Source organism: Monodelphis domestica, chromosome 2 (assembly GCF_027887165.1).
Source record: "Monodelphis domestica isolate mMonDom1 chromosome 2, mMonDom1.pri, whole genome shotgun sequence".
Taxonomy (NCBI): Eukaryota; Metazoa; Chordata; class Mammalia; order Didelphimorphia; family Didelphidae; genus Monodelphis; species Monodelphis domestica.
The window spans coordinates 25738522-25763598 of record NC_077228.1 but is presented as its reverse complement, the minus strand read 5'-3'; the positions used below and the strand labels follow the sequence as shown (position 1 = coordinate 25763598).

Here is a 25077-nt window from a genome sequence, read left to right as displayed (position 1 = left end):
AGTAAAATGACACATAGCCATTCAACCAGCAAATGATAGAGCTAGGATTTGAATCCAGGTCCTTTGATGTGAACTATCATGTGGTCTGAAATAACCCTCTTCTCCCCTCAAAACCATCATAGAATTGTAAATTAATTTGTGGAATAAGGGAATGAGATCACAAGAAAGGAGTCCTTCTGGGTCAATTGGGGGGGGTGGTCTGGCGTGCTCAGATCTTTGGATATTTGCTGGGAAAGATGGCAGCAAATGGGGAGTAATGCTTCAATCATACTTTAATAAAGCATGGTGAAAAGGGAAGAGGAAATGGGCTGACAGGAAGTTAGGTATCACAGGGAAGAAATTAGGGAGGGGAAGAATCACTTACATAACTGGATCAGAGTTGGGAGCACTCAACATGGACCTGAAGGAGAGGGAGGGATGCTGAGGGAGAGCCCAGTCTAGAGATCTTATTTTTGTAGGGTTTTGGTAGGGGATTTGATTGATGAAGTATTTTCTTCTAAGGGCCCAACCTTCCTTCCACTGACTATCAAGCTAGGAGGATAGAAGAATCTTAAACATGGTGCCTTAGGGTCAGTTCATTAACATATCCATGTTATCTCCAATTTTCTGCACCACCTCTCTGGAATGTCTCCTCTTTCCCTCCCAGAGAGCTATCCCTAATTTAAAGGGGAGGAGAGGAGGAAAAGAGGATAAAGGAAAAAAATTCACAAAACTGATCAATGTATTGAAAAAAAATATGATTCCATGGAGAGAGCAGCTGCATTTTTTTCCTATCTCTTCTTTGGAGCCAAGCTCGGTCCATGTAACTTATTTATTTTTGATTGTTTTCCTAGTTCTTTCCACTATTTTGAGTTCTATCCACAAGGCCAAGGTGTCTCCTTTCAGATACTTAGACACAGCTAGAAGGATCCCTGTTCTCTCCGCTTTATCATAACAGTAGCCAGTCCATTCCTTCATTAGTCTGTGGTGCTCATCCAAAGAGCAGGATTTTATTAACCAAATTAAGAGATGATGCTCTCTTGGCTCACACTTGTCCAACTGAAAGAGAGGAGTTCCTTTTCATAAGTGTGTGCAATCATTAATACCCACTTCTTTGTTTAGTATTTATTTGAGGGGGAAAAAAGGAAGATGTGAATTTAGGTCTTCTCTGAGTCAGCAGGAGAAACTCTGAGAGTTACAATTTTTCTTCAAGGAGGATGTACATCCCTTGGCCGGAGCGCGGCCCTGATTGGTGAGTGGTAGAAACTGGACTAGCTCACTCTGTGATTGTGTTAAAATTGTATCTTGTTCTGGTCCTCCTGTCCACCCGCCCCCTTCAAGTTAGTGTCCAAAGTACATTTTAAAGTAGCTGGTAGCAAGGAAGACTGCAAAGGGGAACCCTGAGAGATTGTTCCACAGATTACGGGAACGTGACGATTCCTGGCAAGCTCTCCCAGAAATGAACAAAAAGCTACATCCTGAGACTATAGAGGCAAGGGAAGCCAGCCAGGCCTCTCTGTAAGAGCCTCAAAGGATCCACGAGCCACTGGAGTAAGTCACAGGCCCACTGGAGGGACTAGGAAGTACTTGTGGGTGGATGTGGAAAGACAGTCCCACGGAGGAAGGCAAAGGCTCCCGGAATCATGACCCTTCCCTGTTGACTCTAGAAAAATAGTCATTCTTGGGTGTTGGCAAAGAGCTCAACCCAAGAGGAACCTCACTAAATCCCTTTCTAAAAGCTAGTATCAATAGTTCTCACTTTACTGACACGAGTGGACCATTCCACAGACTTCTAGCCAAAGCCATTTGTATGGAATGCAAATTTGCCTGCAGATGTTGGAAAAGGAAGAGAGCCAGAGACAGAAGCAAGAGAAGGAGGAGTATGTAGGGGCCAGAACCAAGAGGACCAGCACACGGGGACAGGCACGTGGGGTCAGACAAGGGCACAGAGAAGAGGGGACAGACGTGCCACCTGAGTGTGGACAGGCAGAGGACAAACATGGGGGACTGGATCTATGCATAGGTGGGCAGAGTGGGGCAAAGGCCTTCTAGTGCTGAAGGCCTCAAGCCATGCTTGCAATCCAGCCATACCAGTGGCCGGGCTGGACTCTGCACACCTGTTGTTCTGCCTTGGCTAGGAGGAATTTTTTTAGTGTGCTGCTGTTGTTGGGGGAGGGGGTTGGAAGGCATGAAGGGCTGAGCCAAGGGGCAGGAGCAGAGAGAACACACAGTACTGTGCAATAAATTTAACAGAGACGTTTTCTTGGAATGTGGATTTCTTTCTGGATTTTTTAGCTAAAGTCAATTTCGCATAAAGTGAGAATGTCTTCAGATTCATGAGAAGCCCTGGATGGGGGCTCATGAGCTCATGAGTATTAGAAACTCCAGTCCGGCGGGTTTAGCCCTGCTTGGAGAATAAGACTCAACTGCCCCAGTGGAAGCTGGGAAAGTGACCCTAAAGTGAGGTTGGGTGGTGGCAGTACCATACTACCATTGCTTCTGAAAAGAGCATGTCAGGGTTCTCCCTCTCTGAGCCACTGCCACCAAGCTCCACGTGAGCCCTTTCATGCATGTCCGCCAGACGTACATGCTCCCTATGTGTCCTCCAGTCAAACATATTCCCTGGGTCTATTCTCTCCCCACTGGTGGTATAATATATAGCTGCCTTTTGCTGGTCCAGTGGGGGTTCATTTTAGTGACTTTTGACCCACCATGTAACTCGAAACAGATTTTTTTTTAGGAATCGCATATAATGGGGGATTTGGGTAGATTTTTTAGATTTGTCCCCAGTTCTGCCCTCTGCGGTATAGCTGTCTGCACTGATTAAGCACCTCCTATGTGCCAGGTCCTATGCCAAGCACTATAGATACAAGGACAAAGAGTGGAACAAACAATCCCTATTTGCAAAGAGCTGACATTTAGCAGGAGACAAACAGGTACATATATAAATATTTCTAGACTAACTATCCATCTTCCATGTGGCAGCCCCTTGGGCCTTTGAAAACAAAGGTGGGAGCTATTCCCTCACAGAGCCAGTCTGGCCCAATAGTATAAATTAATAAAAGGCATTTATTAAATACTTACCCTGTGCCAAATGCTGGGCTAAGAGCTGAAAATATGCATGACAAAGACAAGATAATCCATGTAAATTATATTTTAAGAGGGAAAGATATAAATATATGAGCAGTGGTAGCCAAGAAGTGTGTTTTGGCCTGAGAAGGCACAGGGATGGTGAATGGAGTCATAGAATAATAATAAAAGCTAACATTCACATAGAACTTACTATGTGCCAGGCACTATGCTAAATGCTTTACAATTATTATCTTATTTGATCATCATAACAACCCTGGGAAGTAGGTAAATAGAAGTTAAGTGACTTACTGTCAGATCTATGGTCAAGGAAAGAATTTATGACCAAAGATAGCATTACAGAATTAAAATACGTCATTTTAATTGATTGCATTAAATTTAAAAGGTTTTGCACAAACAAAATCAGTGTAACGAAGATTTGAAGGAAAATGAAAATTGGGGGGGAAAGTGTTTTTTTTTTTTTTACAAAAGTCCTCATTTCTCAAATAGAGAACTGAGTCAAAGTTATAAGATCACAAGTCATTCTCCAACTGAGAATGGTAAAAAGATATGAACAGGTAGTTTTCAGATAAAGAAATCAAAGCTATTTATAGTCATATAAAAAAATGCTCCAAATCACTATTGATTGGAGAAATGCAAGTTAAAACAATTCTGAGGTGCTACCTTACACCTAGCAGATTAAATAATATGATAGAAAAAGAAAATGATAAGTGTTGGAGGGCATGTGGGAAAATTGGGACACTAATGCACTGTTGGTAGAGTTGTAAATTGACTCTCCATTCTGGAGAGCAATTTGGAACCATATCCAAAGGGCTATAGAATTGTGCAAGTCTTTGGATCCACCTATGACACTACTAAGGTTGTATCCCAAAGAGGTTCATTTATCTATCTATTTATTTATTCATTCATTCATTCATTTATTTCTTTATTTTTATTGTCATGCAAAATACACTTCCATATTGGTCATTGTAAGAGCAAACTCATGCATAACCCAGATCCCAAAATAAAACCATAAATATACTGATATGAAAGACAGTTCTAACAGTTCTTTCTCTGGAGGTAGAGAGCATTCTGCATCTTAGGTCCTTTACCATTGTCCTAGATCATTGCATTGCTGAGAATAGCCAAATTTTTCAGAGATAATCATCCAAAGATATTGTTCTCCCAGTTCTGTTTATTTCATTCTGTGTTAGTTCCTGAAGATCTTTCTGGCTTTTTCTGAAATCATCTTGTTTTTCTGAAATCATTTCTTATCAGAGAGTTTTTTTTTTTAAGGGTAAAAAGGCTTCTTATTCAAAAATGTTTATAGCAGCTCTTTTTGTTGTGGCAAAGAATTTGAAGTTGAGGTATACCCATCAACTGCAGAATGACTGGACAAGTTGTGGTATATAATTGTAATGGAATACTACTCTACTGTAAGAAATGAAGAACAGAACAATTTCAGGAAAACCTAGAAAAATTTACGTGAACTGATACAGAATGACGTGAATAGAAACAGGAAAACATTAGACAAAAACATAAATATTGTCTGATGATCAACTCTGAAGGACTTAGACTTAGCTATTATCAGCAATACAATGATCTATCCCAAAGGGTTCATGATAAAAAATGCTATCTACCACCAGAGAAAGAACTGATGGAGTTTCAATGCAGATTTGAAGTATGCCATTTTTCACTTTGTTTTCTTAAAAAAAATTTTAAGTGATAAGTGTCTTCTTCCACTACAGGATGGATATGGAAATATGTATTACGTGGTAGCACATGTATAACCTACATAAAATTGCTTACCTTCTCAGGGAAGGGAGAGAAAGAATTTAGAATTCAAAATGAGAGAAAACTAATATTTAAAATGTAATTGAGGGGAAAAGAAATTAAGTAACTTGCCTAGAGTCACCCAACTAGCAAATGAGGCCAGATCTGAACTATGGTCGTCCTGACTTCAGACCCAGCAATCTATCCACTGAGCTACCTAATATGAAGTTTGTAGATACTCCTGCAAGCAATAGAAGTGTTAGTTTGACTACAGTGGAGATTAGGAATATCCACTTTTGCTTCAATCTGCCAGTTTGGTATCCTTTTCAAAAGAGGGAATACATTTTTGTGGTAAAGAAAGTCCAATGTGTAGCCTGGATATTTTGAGTTCAGCTTTTCAGCTAGAATTTATTAAGCCCCTATTATATGCCAGGCACTGTACATAGCTTCTGGCAAAAGGAAGTCCTTGCCTTCCTGAAGCTCAGGATTTAATGGAGAAAGAACATGTAAATAACTGAGTGCAAACAAGATAGAGAAGAATAAACTAGAGATAATCCACTGCAACAAGGGATTTGTGTTTAGGGGGTTGGAGAAAGGCTCCTAGAAGAAGCCAGGATTTAAGCTGAGACATGAAGGAAGCCAAGAGGGGGAGATAAAGGGAGAGAGCTCTCCCTCTGTTCATGGGGGACACTTACAAAGATAAGGGCGATAGAAGGTCATATATGAGGAACAATGGAAAGACTGGTATCCCTGGATAGAAAAGAATGGGGAGGGAAAGTGAAGTGTGTGTGTTTGGAGGGGGGGTTGGTTAGTGCCTAGGTTATGGAGGGCTTTTGAAGGCTAAATACAGGAGTTTGTGCTTTGAGAGAGCCACTGATGTTTTTAAGAATTCAGATCCAGCCCACCTTGCACTGAACCACTCCTTTTTTGTGGTGGCAAGTGGCTGAGAGCCCTAGATTTGGAGAGCCTTTGAGTTTAAATCCCAATTCAATCAATTACAAGCATTGATTTACCTCCTATTGTATACCAGGCACTGTGCTAATCACTGGAAATATACAGCCAAGGAACTCAGGGTTTAGATATAAGACATTTGGAAAGGTAGGAGGCGTCCCTAAGATTTCCTATTGGATTCTGGAGGTGATAGGGAGTCTATTGAGGAAAGTGTGGACGATTGTCAGACTGGGGTTCCCCCCCCCCTTTTTTTTCCTTTAGAATATTTTTCCATGGCTACATGATTCATCTTCTCTTCCTCTCCTCTTCCCCCCCCCCAGCTGATAAGCAATTCCACTGGGTTATACATGTATTACTGCTCAAAACCTATTTCCATATTATTCCTATTTGCAATAGTGATCTTTTAAAACCCAAACTCCCAATCATATACCCATCGAACCACGTGATCAATCATGTGTTTTTCTTCTATGTTTCCGCTCCCACAGTTCTTTCTCTGGATGTGGATAGTGTCCTTTCTCATAAGTCCCTCAGGATTGCCCTGGATCATTGTATTGCTGCTAGTAGCAGAGTCTTACATTCACTTGTGCCACGTTTCAACTCCTGTGCACAATCTTGTCCTGGTTCTGCTATTTCACCTTGCATCAGTTCATGGAGGTCTTTCCAGACAGGGGCTTTTTGGAGGAGCATTTAGACAGCTGGGTGCAGGACAAACTGGAGCAGAGAGTCGTGGGGGATCCATCGGTTGAGGGGAGAGGAAGGGCCCCAATGAGAAAGTTTCATTAGTTCTGGCCACTTATTGGCAAGTCATTCAATATTCCGGGGCCTCCGTTTTCTCCCGGGTAGAGAAGGAATAATAAAAAGACCTCACTTAGAGATCACCTGAGGAAGGTGCTTTACCCGGATCACTCTGGGAGGAGCTTCGTGAACTCCGCCGGGACAGCTTCACAGGCTCTGCCTATGACAAGAGGGCTTAGCTGGCTCCGCCAGTGAGGAGAGGAACTTCGTGGGCTCTGCCTCTAGAAGGAGGGGCTTCACGGACTCTCCCTATGAAAGTCAGGGCTTCCTGGGCTCTGCCTCTGGAAGGAGGAACTTCGCGGGCTCTGCCTCTTGAGTAGAAGGGCCAGAGCTCGGCCTAGGGTGGGCGTGGCTTCCCGGTTCTGCCTCGGAGGAGGAACTTTTCGGTCTCTGCCTCCCTGAGGGGCGGAGCTTCGCGAACTCTGCCTATGAAAGGAGGGGCGGGGCGCTGCTCCTTGGGGCTCTGGCTCCTGTCTTCTCGTGCGGCCCCAGCGTCTCCACCTTCCTGGACTGCCGGAGGAGAGGCAGCCGCCCCGCCCCCGCCCCGCCCCGCCCACTCGCCCCGCCCCGCCGGATTTCCTGTTTCTCCTCAGCGGTGGCTTTGGCAGCTGTGGCTGCGGCGGCCGTTAGTCCCGCTGGGGCGGCCCCGGCCTAGCACGCGCCCCAGCGGCCACAGCTTCGTCCGGACCTAGGCTCCGGTGTCTCCGGGAGGTCCCCCGGGCCTGGCCCCGGCCCCATGGTGCACTTCCTGCACCCGGGGCTGCGGCCCCGCACCATCGTCACCCCGAACGCCCTGGAGGACCCCCCAGGCTGCTACGTGGTCCAGGTTGGGGGAGCAGCCGCCGCGCCTGGGGGTGGGGGCGGGGGCAGGGAGAAGCGTGCCCGTGGGAGGGGGGCTCTGAGGCCGGCAGAACCGGGCGGGGGTGGGGGAAGACGGCGAGCCCCGGGAGTGACGTTTGTAGGCTCCCGCGCCGGGGGTGGGGGTGGGGGTGATGATGGTGGTACAAAGTAGGCGCCTAATTAATGCCCGCTGGCCTCATTGTTCCGGGCCTGCTCAGAGCCTGAGAACGTTACCAGCGCCTTCTGGCTGCTGCCCTCGGGGAGCGGCCAGGCTGAGCGGGCTAGTCCGGGGAGGCCCACAACGGAGGCCGCGCTGACGGAGTTGTTTTTCTGTATCAGCATCCAGGGCTTGAGAATTGCGTTTCCTTCCTAGTTTAGCATCTCTCCCTGTTGGAAACCGATGCATGCTTGGCTTCGTGACCCGCCAAAAAAAAAAAAATTGGGGCATGAATGGTACTTACTAAACTTATTTACCTTTATAGGGAAAATTAACATTTTAAACAATTTACCCAAAGGGCCAGGAGTCGAGTTAAAAAACTGAGGCCCAGAGTGTGCCTCCCACTCAGACCGAAAAGTCTTGGTGGTAAGACATGACAATGAGGGCTTTGGTCTCCCTGAATGATTAAATGGGCCTTTGGTTATTCAGAAAGCCGGGAGGAAAATAAAAGTGTTTTCCCCAACAATTTCATTGAAACTTGAATTTCTTTTCTCTGTTAAAAAAGCCACCTGATTGGGCCCCCAGCCAATTCATTCATTTTTTTGTAGGTTGCTGAAGGAGGAAGGCTACTTTAGAATTAATACCAGAGCCCAGAAAGAAGCTGTATTTCCTACCTTGGTAATATAACTTGCTTCTTCTGGTGCATAAAATGAAAGCCACTATTTAAAAAAACAAACAAACATCATTCCTTCTCAGCCTTGGGACAAACAGCACTTGAATCCATCACTCCTTAGTTCTGACATTAAATGTTCCTGAATGAATAGGTGTGAGGTACCTTTCCAGTCTTAGCTACTTCATCTTGTGTCAAAAAGAGGAGGGGAAATAGTTATGTGGCCTGCAAAATCATTTGATTTGGAGCCTTCTGATGAAAATTTTTTATTTTTATTTTTTTTATTTTTGAGATCCTGTGCTTTGTGTTGGGAGATACCAAATTGAGATGAGTTCCTACTGTGATATAAGTAGAAAGAGACCTTCGGAAATGAATATAATGCCTAGCACACAATTGAGATGCAAGTAAAGTTAAATGTGAGGCCTGTGGGTATGGGTAAAAGTCCTTCACCCTTAGGGGAAGATCTGGGAAGTTTTCTCCCTGTGGCTTTGGTAGACTTGGATTTTAAAAGATTAAGATAGCTGACCACCTTACATAAATGTGGGAAACAGTGAATACCCCAGTTAGAAGGCACTATCCTTTAAACTGGAGAAGAGGGCAAGGACCCTAGAACAGATGGAAAACCAGATGAATGTGGTGTGTCTGAAATCGTAAGATTCAATGATCCTGTGGGAAGGACAGGTCATATGGAGGTAATGGATAATGGAGGGTGGGGAGAGCCATTGAATTTGATTTCTAATCACCGATTTGAGAAAGTAGCTTTTGTAGAAAACTCTTATTACTAACACACACACACATATACATGTACATACATGATACTACTCTTTATATGTTGTACCCTAGTAGAATGGAAGCTCCTTTCAGGGCAGGACTGATTTTTGGCAGGAAACCAGGTTTTAGTTGGTGTGGAGGTATTCTGCAGTAAAAGCTTTTTTTCAAGAAAGTTGTTTATAAAGGGGAGAAAAGAAGAAATGATGATAGCTGGTCCAAAGGTCTAGAGAAATATTTATTTGCAGAATTTGGGAGGCTTGAATATTCTTGCAGATAAGAATGTGCTATTGGAGAGGGGGAGGGTTAGTTGGAGCAAACTGGATAGAAGGGGGAGGTGCTGGTGACTATGGCCTTGGGGGTTGTATCTGCTGGGCCCACTGAGTAGGGACTTTGAAGGAGGAGGAGATTCCATTGGATGAAGAATTAGGTCATCTGCCTTCAGAATATGAGAGAGGAGAAAGAAAAGGTTTGCTTCAGTTGGAAAAGAATGAGCTGAATCTTTTAGGTTTAAACCAGAAGCATAAATTTATAGTAGATGAAATTGGCTAGTCATAATCTGGAGAACATACTTATACAGAATACATTGATGCTGACCTAGTTTGTGTTGTAAGAGGTAAATAAGATTATTTAGTTGTGATCATGGATGAAATTGCACAGGGTGTGGAATGGTGTATGTGAAGTACTTTTTGATTATTAAGTATTAATTATGAAGTATGAATTCTTTGCCCCACCACATTTTACCTTTTATTATGTTTATTTGTGTACATGCCATATCTCCAGGCCTGAGCACAGTAGCCTGCACATAGTAAGTGCTTACTAAATGTTTGTTGAATTTAATTGTCACAAATGTCAAAAGTCACTCATTTTAATGATTTGGTTGGTCTTGTCAGTTTGATAATATTTAGTAATTTTAGGTTTCTTTGTTTTAATAAAGTGAATTTGCTTCGGGTTTGTTTAATAGGAGGAAGCATCTCCCTATTCCTTGGTTGACATCTGCCTGATTGTCTTGGCTACTGACTTGGAGAGATTCTGTTCAGAAAGACAAGATGGGACCTTGTGCCTGCATGAACTGGGAAGTTTCCCCCAGGAAGTAGCTGATCGACTGTTGCAGATGATGACAGTTCATGGTAATGTAGTTTATCTGGTATTAGTAGTCAAAATTTCTTTGGAATGTCAACCTGGGAAAAACACAGAACTACTAAAGTAGTCAAAAGAACCAAGTCTTTAATCAGAAAAGAGATAGGTCCATTAAAGGATTGCTAGCACAGAGCCTGTCACTGAGAAACTTCACTGGGCCTACACCCTGGGGCTCTGGGGACTCATCCACCTCCCTAGATGAGTTCTCTAGAAGAACAATAGAATTTGGGGAACTAAGGCCAAGGAAGTATGATTGATTAACATTACTATGGCTACAAGGAAATGAGAAGTCCCAGACAGGATTATCAGGGAGAGGCTGATGTTTTACAGTGCACACCAAAGGGAAAGATCCAGCTACCTGGGAGAGGACTTTTGATACAATGGGAGAAACTATTAGGACAAAAGGGTACATAACGCTTGATTTAGATCTACTGGTTCTACCCAACCATCAAATACCTTAATATCTATTATTCAGTCTGAAATGTCTAAGTCTGGGACTTCCCTCAGGTTTAGTTCTCAAGGGACAGGGGCAGAATTGCCCCTGTCTCCAGATTTCAAATTGACAGGTAAATGTTTAGAATTTATGACTTTGTTGCAAAAAATAATTATAAAATGGTCCTCTCTTTTAAATATATTTTGTGATATCCTGCAGAAGAATAAATTAGAAACTGAATAGAATCATAGAAATCTTGAACAAGAAGGAAATTTTAGAGCTCTTCTAGAACCAACCCTCATATTTTTCAGATGAGGAACTTGAGGGCCAGAAAGGGGAAGTCATTTGACATTTGTCATGTAGCTTTTTAGTGGCCGAGCAAGTCTCTTACTTTAAGCCCTATACTATATGCTTATTGTTTCTGAGCTTCAGTTTTAGAGCTCTAAGGGATCTTGGTAGGTCTTCTAGTCCCCTCCCTACTCTTATCCCCTTTTTACAGATTAAACCGAGTTCATTTTTACTGCCTGCAAGGAACTAGCAAAACTGCCATTTGGTATTAGAATTTATCCTTTTGTTATGAACCTGCCAGCTACCACCCACTTAGTGTATGAGGAAACACTGCTTTTTTCATTTTTGTCTTTGTATCCCCAGTACTAGATAGTTCCTTGTGCATCTTGGTTATTTAGTAAATGTTAAAGTGGGCTTAAGCTGAAGGGGCAGGTGGTGGGCATTTAATTTTTAAAAAAATATTTTATTTTCCCGATTACATGCAATAACAATTTTCAACATACATTTTTCAAAAATATAAGATCCAAATTGTCTCCTCCCCTCCTGCAGGTGGTAAGCAATTTGATCTGGATTTTACATGTATTATTATGCAAAACATTTCCATATTGGTCATTATTATAAGAGAATACTCAGATAAAACCAAAATCCCAATATAAAACCACAAATAAGTTAATGTGGAAGTTGGTATGCTTTGATCTGCTTTCCAACTTCAACCATTCTTTTCTCTGGAGGTGGATAATAATATAATAACAATGTTGTTGTTACCTTGTACAATGTTCTCCCAGTTCTGTTTATTTCACTCTGCATCAGTTCATATAGGTTTTTCCAGCTTTTCCCGAAATCATCCTGTTCATCATTACTTGTAGCACAATAATATTCCATCACCCTCCTATACCATAATTTGTTCAGCCATTCCCCAATTAATGGGTATCCTTTTAGTTTCTAATTCTTTGCCACCACAAAAAAAAAAAACTATAAATATTTTTGTGCAAGTAGATCCTTTCTCCTTTTAAAAATATATCTTTGGGATACAGATCTAGTAGTGATATTACAGGATCAAAGAGTATGCACACATTTGTAGCCCTATGGGCATAGTTGCCCTCCAGAGTGGTAGGATCGATTCACATTGCAGCCAACCATGCAGCATTAGTGTCTGTTCCTTCCAACATTAATAATCATTTCCCTTTGTTGTCATATTGGTATGGGATGGTACCTCAGTTGTTTTCTTTTGAATTTCCCTAATCAAGAGTGAATAGAGGCATTTTAGAACTTGGAAAGGACCTTAGAAAAAGGAGAAAACATTATTTATATCCTTTACCTCACGACACTATTAGTAGGTAGGCTCAAGAAAAAAAGTATCTGAAAATATTAGCGGCAATACTTTGTTATAGCAAAAAATTGCAGGTAAACTGCCCAATGATTGGGAAGTTACAAATTATGATTTTAAGCGATAACCATTAAAAAGTAAAGAGTTGATGGAGTACTGTGACCACTGATCCAGAAAGACTTGTGTAAATACAAATCCTAACTGACACATTTTGTATGTACATTGATTCATTTCTCAGTGCTCCTGGAAAACTCTCTAGGACCATTAGCTCCAGAGAAGTTATACCCAGGAGGGAAGTTCCACATGGGGAGGCCCCCACACCAATTCATTAACAGGCTTCTATTTCCCAGGCATCTATCTACAAGGTACATATGATGTAATTTCATGAGGTAGGCAGAGGAAAGCAGTGAGAGATACTAGTAGGAAGCAGCATCTTAAGGGTTCTAGTAAGTGGAGGTGAAGTGGGGTATGGGCTAGCTGTGGCTGCCCACCTGAGCAGTGGGCATACCTTTCTCTTATAAGCTCTGGGAGGGGTAGTTGCAGCACTCTTGTGTAATGGGCAAGTAAAGAAGTGTGAGATGTTGGGTATGAAAGGAGACAGAACTGGCAGAGAAGAACCAAAGGAACGGTGTAGGTCATCACTACAACTCTGGAAATGAAGAGCATTCTAAATGGCAGAAGAAATCAGGAACATTGGGTACGCTTCTCCCCCATATTTATCCCCCCCCCAAAAAAAGAAAACCCTCTCATGTGTCTTAGAATTGATACTAAATATTAGTTCCAAAGCAACAGCATTAAGGGCTAGGCAATTGGGGTCAAGTGACTTGCCCAGTTACACAGCTAAGAGGTGTTTGAGACCAATTTTGAACCCAGGACCTCCTGTCTCCAGTCCTGGTGCTCCATCCATTGAGCCACCTAGGTTACTCTTCACACTTCTCCCCCCCCTTTTTTTTTTTAAGCCGAAAAACCATAAAAATGTAAAATTGCATGTACTCATTTCGGCAGGGAGGGGATACAATTGGGTGTGTACAAGGGTTCATATGATGTCATAACAAAATCTATTTAAAAATACAAAGAGTGAATTCCCTGTTAGCATGGTGCTATACTAAAGGCTAGATGACAGTTTATCAAGGACACTATAAGGGGATTCCTGTTTTTATGTGGAATCTGGGCCAGAAAATGTACATTAAAATGTTAACATTCTAGTCTTCTTTTCCCCCGAAAATAGCAACACCAGCATTTTGGAATTTTCTCTTTCTTCCTTCTCCAGTATTGTATCACTTAGTACTGTTCCCTCCACCCTGCCCATAAAAGCCCTTCCTTGTAACAAATAAACAGTATGAGGCATAACACACTGGTTTTGGATTGGTTCTGTTAGAAAATGCATCTTTGTTTTGTACCTCTGGTCTTCCACTTTCCCCAAATTGATACAAAAGCATGTTTCATACCTGGCTTCTGGATCTGTCACTGCTTGTTGTATTGGTTATAGTTCTTGGCTTTTCTTCTTTCTATTCAAGTGCCATGGTCATCATAGAATGAGACTCTTGGTTCTGTGCCTTTGACTCGGCCATCAGTCCAGTCCTAAATTTGCTAGGGTCCTCTGCTCTGTCCTATTGTTTGGAAGATAGCTCTAGTGGTAGTCTTGCCCAAAGGTTATATAACGCTTTGGGTATTCCAGATTGCTTTTCTGAATGTCTAAACTAGTTTACAACTCCAGCAGGAGTATATTAGAGGGACAGCTAGGGAGCACAGTGGATAGAGCCTCGGGCTTGGAGTTGGGAGCACCTGGATTCAAATCTAGCCTCAGACACTCTGGGCAAGTCATTTAACCCTGATTGCCTAGCCCTTACCATTCTTCTGCCTTAAAATTGATACTTAGAAATTAAAGATTTTTGTTTTTTTAAGTGCATTCTAGTCTGTAGGTGCTATCACAATCCCATGATTTTTTTTAACCTTTACTTTATGTCTGACAATCAATACTAAGTATTTGTTCTAAGAGAAGTGTGGTAAAGCCTAGGCAGTAAGTAACTTGCCCAGGATCACACAGCAGGGAAGTGTCTACCTAGATGCCCTTTCAGAATATATATTTTTTTAAACCCTCACCTTCCATCTTGGAGTCAATACTGTGTATTGACTCTAAGGCAGAAGAGCAGTAAGGGCTAGGCAATGGGGGTCAAGTGACTTGCCCAGGGTCACATAGCTGGGAAGTGTCTGAGGACAGATTTGAACCTAGGACCTCCCATCTCTAGGCCTGACTTTCAATCCACTGAGCCACTCAGCTGTCCCCCTTTTAGAGTATTTTTAAAATATTCTGATATCTAGTGATAAATTGGGAGGCACCCTTGAGTTTCATTACACTAGAGCTCCCATGGGGCATACGTGTTTATGTAGGTGTGATAGTTTTCTCTGCCTCATGCCATCTTTATAAATGATTTTCATTCCTACTGGCTTCAGAGGTGTCATAGAAATAGGTAAGGTTAGGATAGAGAAATTGGAGCCCCCAAATCTAGAATTTTAGAACCTGCCACATGATCATGAGCACATCCCTTGGCTTTTTCTGGGCTAGGCCTTAGTTTCTTCTCAAAGACACATGAACATGGCTATGCCTGACCAAAGTCATTGTGAATCCCAAAGTAGATGGCTTTAAGAGGCCCAATAAGCAGAGCTTGCACCCCTGTTGTGTTGCCAGTTTATACTGTCCATTCTTGGGTAAATGATGGAATGGTGGCTCACAGGAGAGTTGCTCAGGGTCTTTAGAATTGTCATCTGTGATTTGAACCTGGGACTTCTGTATCTAAGCTGGGGGCTCCTTCCTTCCATAAAAGAACTGAAGTATCTGATTCGTCTTCATATTTTTAAAAGTTGTATCTTATTTCTAATGAATGAAAGAAAAAAAAAACAGTACTTCTTATATGTAGCCCAAAGCCCTTTGGTAAGTGCTGGGAGGAAGGGTTCAAAGGGGACTACTAAGATTGCTTAGGAAGGAGATGATACTTTGAGGGTGGGAGTGGGGGGTGGGGTCTGGCCTGTTCCCTGGCCATGGTAAGAGGAGCAATAAGATCTGAAGATAGTTTCCTTAGAGAACTTAAAAGAAATGGTGGGGACCGATGTGTCTGACAGGATCTGCTGTTCCTCACTGCCACAGTGAAGGAGGGAGATGGTTAAGATAATGCAACAGCCTCCCTGTAACATGAAGTGCTTTATTCATCATAGTTATTGATAAGTGATTTAAATCTAGACCGGAAGTAGATGCTATTTTAACTTTTTAAAAATTTTATTCTAAGGTATTTTTATTTTCTCAATTATATGTAATAACAATTCTCAGGATGTTTTCCAAAATCATAAGATCCAGTTGTCTCCCTTCTTTCCCTCCACCCTTTTGGAGATGGTAAGCAATTTGATCTGGGTTACACATGTATCATGAATAACATACTTCCATATTGGTCATTGTTGTAAGAGAATACACATCTGAAACCAAAAGCCTAAATAAAACCATAAACAAACTAATGTGGAAGAAGGCTTTGATCTGCATTTGACTCCAAAAGTTTTCTCTGGAGGTGTGGATGGCATTCTTTGTCAGAAGTCCTTCAGAATTGTCTTGGATCATTGCATTGCTGATAATAGAGAAATCTATCACAGTTGATCATTCCGTAGTATAGCTGTTACTGTGTCCAGTGTCCTGGCTCTGCTTATTTCACTCTGCATCAGTTCATGTAGGTCTTTCCAGCTCTTTCTGAAATCATCATTCCTTACAGCACAATAGTATAAGTAGGTCCTTTCCCTTTTTTATGATCTCTTTGGGATACAGACCCAGTAGTGGTATTATAGGGTCAAAGAGTATGCACAGTTTTATAAGTTGCTATTTAACTTAACATCTGGATTATAATTCTCTTGTAGGAAAGCTGAATGATCGAACTGTGGGCATTTTCCAAGGCACCCAAATGCAGCTGAAACAAGTGTGCATCCGGAAGGCCAATATTTCCGCAGCTGCTTTCCAGAAAGCCTTTTGCCATCACCGAATCATAGAGCTGGATGCTACTGGGGTGGGTGTGACCCTCACCATCCCAGACATCTTAAATAGCCTTGGCAGCAGCCCATGGACCCGGCAGCACCTCCAATGCCTCGTGCTGAACTCAGGAAATCTGCTTCTCGAAGAGGCTGTGTTGCCACGTTTCAGTCAGTTAATAGGCCTGCGTGTTTTAAGTGTTTCCAATATCCCCTTTCAGAACAGGGACCTGGCAGATGTGGCTTTGTTGCCAAGGTTAGAAAGCCTGGACATTTCTAACACCTCTGTCTCTGACCTCTCTGCTCTCCTGGCCTGCAAAGATCGGCTCAAGTCCCTCACCATGCACTACCTTAAGTGCCTGACAATGCCAACACCACAGGTCTTGGAGATCATCAGAGAACTCAAAGGCCTGGTACATCTGGACATCTCAGATGATCAGCAGTTCACCTCGGACCTTGCCTTTCATCTGCTGCAACAGACAGACATCCTGCCCAATATTTTGTCGCTCGATATCTCAGGCGGTAAACAAATCACCGATGAAGCTGTTGAGGCCTTCATCCGGCAGCGGCCAGCCATGCAGTTTGTGGGCTTGTTGGCTACTGATGCGGGCTACTCCGACTTCTTTACCTCCGACCCCAGCCTCATGGTGTGTTATAGTCTAATGTACATAGGTCCGCTCTCCAAACTAGTGATGTCCTGCTTTGTCAGAACATTTTGTCAAAACCCTTTGTCAGAAATACTGCCTCTGTCATTTACTAACCACTTCTAGGACTCCGTTCATTCATCTGTAAATTGGGGAGATAGGACCAGATGACCTCCTAGAGCTGTGATCCCATGAACTAATCCCTGCCTTCTGGGAGTTTACCTCATACCTCTAGTTTCCTTGTGGGTTTTTCTGATGCCTCTGAAGATAGACTGTTTAGGCAGTTTAAGAAATGGAGCTCTGAGATTGTGCCATTTTTGAAAAAGGGAACATGGAAGTTTGGGAATGTAGATGAATCATTTACTTTGCAGCCATATGCTTTGTTTTGTTTTTAAACCCTTAGTCAATACTGTGTATTGGCTCCAAGGCAGAAGAATGGTAAGAGCTAGGCAATGGGGGTCAAGTGACTTGCCCAGGGTCACACAGCTGGGAAGTATCTGAGGTCATATTTGAAGCAAGACCTCCCATCTCTTAGACTGGCTCTCAATCCACTGAGCCACCCAGCTGCCCCCAGCCATATATTTTGTATGAGTTATCTTCTTCCCAATTCAGTCAGCCAGCAACCGTTTATTAAGCACTTCTTGTGTGCCAGGCCCTGTGCTGAGTGCTGGAGATAAAAAGACAGTCTATAAACAATGGTAATAACTAGCATTTATCTTAAAATGCTTTAAAGTTTGCAAAACATTGTTTCATATTATCTCATTTGGTTCTCACTACTCTGAGGGGTAGGTTGCTGCTATTCTCATTTTACAGATGAGACTGAGGCAGGCTGCTCAAATGACTTGCTCAGGATCACACAACAGCAAGTAATTATCCAAGACTGGATTTGAATTCAGGTATTCCTGACTCTAAGCTCAGTCCGCTGTACCACCTTGCTGCCAATTAAGTTTTTGAAAGGCCTTTTAAACTTACCATGCAAATAGTTACTCTTTATTAAACATCCTTAGAAACTTCCTTGTGGTATGGAGATGATCAGGTTCTACTGAGCCTAAGTTTGAACAGGGCCCACTAAGCCTTGGGATGCTCATGTTTTCCCATAGCCAGCTTTTGATTCATGACCTTGTGTGATAAATGTTCTTAGCCATGGCAGCAAATGAAGGAACTGTGAATCTTTATTGGTAGAATACCAAATCACATAGCTTTTCAAAATATGTTTGTGGTTCCCATTGGAATCTATTTCCCTGTCACAGACAGGAGGGGCTATTCAGCGAAATCTCAGAGCAATTCAGGTAGACCAGAAAGTTCACATCTTGTTTTCTAACCACAGTCATTTTGTTGTGCCCCTTTGGTGACTGATGTATGTATGATGTCCTTATGTCATTCTTTACCACTTGCCAATTCAAAAAAATTTACAATTACAGGCTATTGAATAGTATTCAATTGAAATCTTTATTAAAGTTTTTGTTTTCTTAACTTTAAGAAGATTGAATGAGACTATACAAGTATCAGTACCTCCACATCATTTGATTCTCATATTTGTTAGGTCTCTTTTTGACTGTTAACATTCTGAGTTTAGTAGTCATCTCTGCAGTAATGTCATAGTTAAAGTCTGTTTTGAAAAGCCCAGAGGGAAGAAAAACTTAAGTCTTCTGGACTTTTTGTTGTTTTTAAGGTTGCTGGAGGGGCAAATGTCAGTCAGATTTCCGAAGCTCTGAGGAGATACAGTGAAAGAGTGTGCTTTATGAAAGAAGCCCTGATCCGGCTCTTCACCCAGACATTTTACATGCAAATAACCAAGCCAGCTGTTTTAAAGGTAACATTGCATCTAAGTGGAAGACAGCATGTGTAGGAAAGGAGTAATCTTTAGACTTAACTAATATCTGACATGGATTGGTAAACCTGGAATTGGTTGCGGTGTGGAGTTGGAGAAAAGTCATATGCTTCCTTCTAGGCTGCATTGTTGATCACATTGTGATCACAATATGCTGCATAGGGGGAGAATGACAGGTCTTCTCATTAGATACCTTTGGGGTTTTTAAGGAGTTAATTATGGTATATAGCATCAGCCTGAAGGGAAACTTTCCTCTCACCTAGGGAGGTAGGGGAGGTGGGCAGGGAGGGAGGAAGGAAGAGAAGGAAGGGTGGGGTGGGGCAGGGCGGGACAGGGTGGGGCATGGCTGCTGACCATTGCATTATTGGTTTCAAACTTTGCATCTGGGGTATAGGGAGCACAGCCCTGGCTGGATTCAACTTCAGAAATCCTGAACTTAGTGTGATTTTTGCCTAAGTAATTTCATTCCCCAGGCCTTAGTTTCTATAAAATGGGGAGATACATGAAAGGCATTAGGACAACTTGCTTGACATCTTTTGTTTCTGGGACAATCCTAGGAGATAGAACACTTTGTAAACTAGAAAGTGCTTGCTAAATGGGAGCTGGTGTTTTGAACTTTCAGCTCTGGGCCATTTGGTTGACCCTATTCCATTTCATACACAAATCGTTCTTCAGTCAAGCTGATTATGGCTCTTAACTCATGTCTTCTTTTCTGGCTATCAGGAGTCTCTGTGTATGTGTTCAAAAATCTCTCCTTAGTTTGGGTGTAATTGTAGTGTGTGTGAGAATAGAATGGAGGGACATAAATTTAGCAGTGTAGGGAAAAGTGAAAGGGAAGGCGGATGGGTGTGTGGGTCTGTAAATAGTTATGTTATCTTATACAGAGAATAACATGGAAATATTTGATATAAAAACTAAACTGAACTTGATTATTACTGGTACGTTCTTCCTCAAGCCCAGTTCTTAAACTCTACCTTGCATTATTGCTGTAGTTCTGTAGGAGCTCCTTAAATTGTTGGCAATGATGATGTTGGGATGATTAATATATTTTCTATAAATGCATATCCTTCACACTTTTTCAGTAGCTATATTTGTTAGATCCCTATGTTATTATTCAAGTACTTTGTTTCACTAGACATTATGTATGAGACCTTCTACTAGTGTTGTCCAGGATACAAAGATGAGTAAGTCATGATTCTTGACTTCCAAGTGCTTTTAAATTGAACAGTGAAATATTGAACAGGGGAAGGGGCAATTCTTAGCCAAAATTTCTTCTTTTTAAAATGAGACGGCTCTCCCTCTCACCTCATTTTGGTTCAGCAACTTTTAAAGAGCCTACTCTCATGCATTCCCTAATGGCATAGAGGTCGTCATGGAAAGTAATCATTTAAGCTAATAGCTTTATCTTGGATTTGTATAACTCCAGAATGCAGGTTAGGATCTAAACTCCATGGGCAGTATAAAATGTTAAAGCAACACCTTTATAGATGCTGCTGGCAGCAGAGATTTGTAACACCAAAACTTGTTTCATTCTGAATCTTAACACCAAAGAAGGCAAGCAGGGTGCACACAGAACCAGGACTCTCAGCAAAGAAAGAAAGAGGATTTGGTACACAGGCTCCCCAGCACACATCAGAGGATTTCTCAATGATAATGAGTTATTTATATGAAAGAATAATGAGAAATACCTGTATTAATAAGGGAGAAAAGAAATGAAATTACATCTTGGATAAGGCATATATCAACAACAACCATCAACAGCAAAAAACACTTAAGTAAAAAAATTACGTGCAAAACTACCATACAAGATTGTGTAATGTCCCTGTTTGTATGTTGAGTTTGACACCCGCGCTCTAAATAAATCCTGAATGGTGCAGGTGTGTTCTCTTATTTGTAAGGATGAAGAAACTGAAGCCAAGAGAGGTTAAGTGACTTGCTCAAAATCATACATCTACTTTCTGTCAAGGGAGATAGATTGGATGGGATGGGAATAGGGATAGGACTTATTTGAAATAGAGGAATACTTGTGAGTGGAAGGAATAATCAGTATTCAGAGATGGGCCAGAGCAATAGAATAAAAATGGCAGCTCTCCAGATTCACATATGTGTGTAAAGCCAGTCAAAATACTATGAGGTTTCATTTTAGAATTATAGGAGTAATGACAAAATACACATTAAAAAAAAAAAGCAGAAATAAGGGGCATGTTAGGGGAAATAAACCTAGTCTTGCAATCACAGGCTTTAAACCATTGTTAATTTTAGCTGGTATCTGGGGGGAAAAAATGGAGAACCAGATCCATGTGACAAATTTGATATCCATCTAGATCTAGCTTAAAAAAGGAGTGTTTTTGTTAATTTTATAAGAAACAAATTGGGGAAAGGGTTCATTAAAAATGCACCATGGGGAACTCAGTGGATAGATAGAAAGCCAGGACTAGAGACCGGAGGTCCTGGTTTCAAATCTGTTCTCAGACATTTCCTAGCTGTATGACCCTAGGCAAGTCACTTAATTCCAGTTTTCTAGCCCATATTCCTTTTCTGTCTTAGATCTGATACCTAGAATTGATAAGACAGAAGGTCAGGAGTTTTGTTTGTTTTTTTTTTTCAGTGTACCTAGGACATTTGAGAGGGACAGCTAAGTAGTACAGTGGATAGAGTCAGGAGGACTTGGGTTCAAAACATGGCCTTGGACACTATATACACATACTTATAAATTTAGACATGTTTTATGCCCAATGACTTCATGAATTATAGTTTGATGATAGTATTAATCATTAAAAAAATTCTTTAAAAATTTTTTCTATAGAATTTGGGTATAAGCAGTTATACATTTTGTTAAAGTAAATATATATACAAAAAGAAATAATAGATTGGGAAAAATAAGAAAAGTAAAAGTGTAAAGAAATGTTAGATATTTACAGAAATAATTCCCATTTTACATAAATGGTCAAAGAGTATGACTAGATCATTTTCAAAAGAAAAGACAAATTTGATATCTATTTGAAAATGGTTTATTTGCATACAGAGTACACATTAAAACAACCCTGACTGAGGTGCCACCTCAGACTGGTAAAAAATTGTTATATAAACTTAATCCTGAGAGGGTTGTAAAGAAACAGATGAATTCATTAATGGGAGGATAGAGTTGCAGATTGGTCAAGTCCTTTTAGAAAATACTCTGGTCAACAGATGTTCTTGCTCTAAAGAGATGAGCAAAGATTCAACCTAGAATAACCAGTCTAGATTAGACTAAATGGAAATGACTAATCTCTGCAAGGAGCTCACAGATAGGCATATCCTTACAAAAACCTTGGAGGGTGAATATTATGGGTGATGCTGTTCCTCTTTTGTAGATGGGAAGTGAGGCAAGGTGATTAAGAGACTTAGTCCAGGTTGTACAACCAGAACTGACAGGGGCATCAGTGGGAGGGACTTGATAGCCAGCCCATTAATTTAGCAGCAGAGCCAGGATACAATTTTTGAATTTGTGGTACTTTCATAAGTACATATTCAGGGTACTTTAAAGTGCTTTCACAAAACAAGAAAATCCTTTTATGTACTTATGTACTTTTATGTTCAGTTGTCTCTGACTCTTCATGACCCCATTTGAGGTTTTCTTGGCAAAGATACTGAAGTGGTTTACCATTTCCTTCTCCAGCTTATTTAACAGATGAGGAAACCAAGGCAAACGGGGTAGAGGGGAGTTGTTCAGGGTTACACAACTTAACGTCTAAGGCCAGATTTGAACTCGTAAAGATGAGTATTGTCTTGTAGTAACTTTTCTTTTTTTCATTCATCTTTAGCTTGTGGCTGTAGGAATGAGGAATCACCCTCTGGATTTGCCTGTACAGTTCACAGCCAGTGCATGTACTCTCAATTTAACCCGCCAGGGTCTGGCCTTGGGTATGCCTGTTCGTTTGTTGTCAGAGGTCATCCATTTACTTCTCAAGGCCCTAAAAAATTTCCCTAATAACCAGCAGGTAATTTCATTCCAGTTCTCTGCTACTATAATTATTTGGGAGTATATGGAGCCATTCTTTCTGTCATTGACTTCTTTGGGGTATGTCTAGATTTGAGGTCTCTGGATCAAGGGGCAGGAACATTTTAGTCACTTTCTTTTGTGTAATTCAAAATGGATTTCCAGAGCGGTTGAACCAATTCTGTTCTACCAGCAGCATATTATTGTCCAGTAGTTTGAAATAAAGTGTTTGACCTAACTCTTAGAACAGGGAAAAAGGAAGAGTGCAAGAAACTGTTATCTTCTCTGGTGAGTTTCTCATTCTACTTCATTTATGCACCAAGAGAAACCTTGTAAATTAAAGGAAAAAGCACATTTGGAGAGTATCTGTTTGCATAATACCCAACATTTGCATAGTGCCTATTATTTTTCCCAAACCTTGCTGATAAAATGGACCCCACTGATGTGCAGAAAGACAGGATGGTTCAGGTGTATCTGTGCTCTGTGCATTCCCATGACCCTTACGTTGTTCTCCTTTTCATCTGGGCTCAGTCATCTTTTTCTCCGTCTAAACACTTGCCAGGCTTTGAGGTCCAGTTTATAGCCTTTCCTGACTACCACAGTCCATACTCCTTTGACCTCTCATAGTACTTTCTTCCTTTGCCATTTATTCTTAACTATGTTCTTTATGTTAATGTTGATGCCTATATGTTTTATCTCCCCAATTTCTTTCTAAGTTCTTTGAGGGCTGGGACTAGGCCTTAAGTTTTCTGTCCCTTTCCAGAACTGAAGTGCAATGTCCTGCAGAAAGTAGGTCCTCAGTGTGAAATACATAGTGGCTACTGGGAAGGGATGGTCCAGAGGAACAATACCCAACCTTGCCTGGGCCAGATCATTCTTCACTCCTTAATTGAACTCGTTTATGTTCAGAGCTTCTGATCCATGATGAGATCAGAATAGGTAGATGAGAGGGAGAGATGGTGTAGCCATCAGGGCTAGAATTTTTATTTGTAAAACTGCCTTTGATTTAGGCCCAGAGTCCAACCCTTTGGAGTTCTTTGGTTATCATCATTATAACCTTGGGCAGCTCAGGAAATCCATCAGAACTGGATGTAGGATAATGGTAAGGGCGGGGCTGCTGACTGAAGTGGAATCTTCCAAGACTGATTGGTTGCAGAGCTATCCATCTTGGATCCCTCAAAGGAATTTAGTTCCTAAAGTACCCAGCGGACTTGCTCATCATAGACCTCAGGTATCATGATGTACAAGTCTATTCTCATAGTTGAGGAATAGAAACAAAATTTAATGATTAAGACTTTGTATAGTTTGAAGTGACTTCTCTTTCTAAAATTACTTTTCTTGATTCCTAAAAAGCTACAGAAGAATTGTCTTCTTTCCTTGACCAATGCCAGAATTCTTCAAGATGTCCCATTTAACAGGCAAGTGGCAAGTTTGGTAAGCCTGTTGGGGATACTTAGTCTCATTGATTCGTGGACATTAAATTGTCCATTGCCTTTGAAGGCTTCAGAGAGAGTGTTTCCTCATGAACCTTAACCCTACACTTGTTTTCAGAGCTAAGAAATTCCAGAATTTGTATTTGATCATGGGGTAGTAGTCATGTCTGTACCCCTTCTTCCCTTCCCCCAACAATGGTCATTTGATTTAGGGGATTAGAAAAGTCAGAACTTATTTTTTCAGGTTTGATGCTGCCAAGTTTGTTATGAAATGGCTCTGTAAGCATGAAAACCCGAACATGCAGACAATGGCAGTGAGCGTCATCTCCATTCTAGCCCTCCAGGTATGAAATTTGGCTGTATTGGGCCAGGTCTCAATCTTTCCCAAATTTTGATGGAATGAAGCTAATCAGTTACCCCTGTTTATGTTTACAGCTCTCTCCTGAACAGACAGCACAGCTGAAGGCAGAACTTTTCATTGTTGTCAGGGTGAGTTGACATGCATGTTTTCTTTCCTATTTTGAGTTTTCTTGCTATGGCTGGTACACTTATCCTAAAGACTAGGCTACTAAATTTGTGGTCAAATATCCACTACTGCCTTTCTCTAGTGCCTCAGCACAGCATACATGACTCTAGTTCTCATCAACTTGCCAGTAGCTGCAGTTAATGGGGAAATTTGGGGGGACAAGCCTGGCTCACACCAGAGAGCCTCTCACCAGGGGAAGGCATGGAGTGTCTTTGGCCATAGTGTCCTCTTCAGCTCTGGATAAGTTGTAAGCTGACTCTGTACATATATAGATTTCCTCATAACCTTAATGAAAGATACCCTCTCTTAGCCCTAGCCCCCATAGCAAGCACTCGGTCAGAATTAATTGATCAGTCAAACCTAGAACAGGACAGCTTCAGATATATCTAAGGATAAAAAGTCCAAGATTTGTTGATTTAAAAAAAAAATTTTTTTTTTGGTACAGGCTTTATCCTGAATTAATGAGGAT

The 25077-nt window shown here is 41.5% G+C and overlaps 1 protein-coding gene across 2 annotated transcripts in view; it reads left to right on the top strand.

The window, feature by feature from the left end:
• The first annotated feature begins 6998 nt into the window (after positions 1-6998).
• ZYG11A (zyg-11 family member A, cell cycle regulator) overlaps positions 6999-25077 on the top strand; it is a 31812-nt gene continuing 13733 nt past the window's right edge. The window contains exons 1-8 of one of the 2 annotated variants that reach the window (XM_001371362.4): positions 6999-7393; positions 9967-10132; positions 16088-16842; positions 18512-18652; positions 22474-22650; positions 24003-24067; positions 24327-24426; positions 24518-24571. In XM_001371362.4, coding sequence (XP_001371399.2) covers positions 7304-7393; positions 9967-10132; positions 16088-16842; positions 18512-18652; positions 22474-22650; positions 24003-24067; positions 24327-24426; positions 24518-24571 — 1548 coding nt within the window. In that variant the 5' untranslated portion in view covers positions 6999-7303. Of the gene's footprint in view, positions 7394-7840; positions 7861-9966; positions 10133-16087; positions 16843-18511; positions 18653-22473; positions 22651-24002; positions 24068-24326; positions 24427-24517; positions 24572-25077 lie in introns of those variants that run through there. The other variant, XM_056815118.1, reaches the window with a different exon arrangement.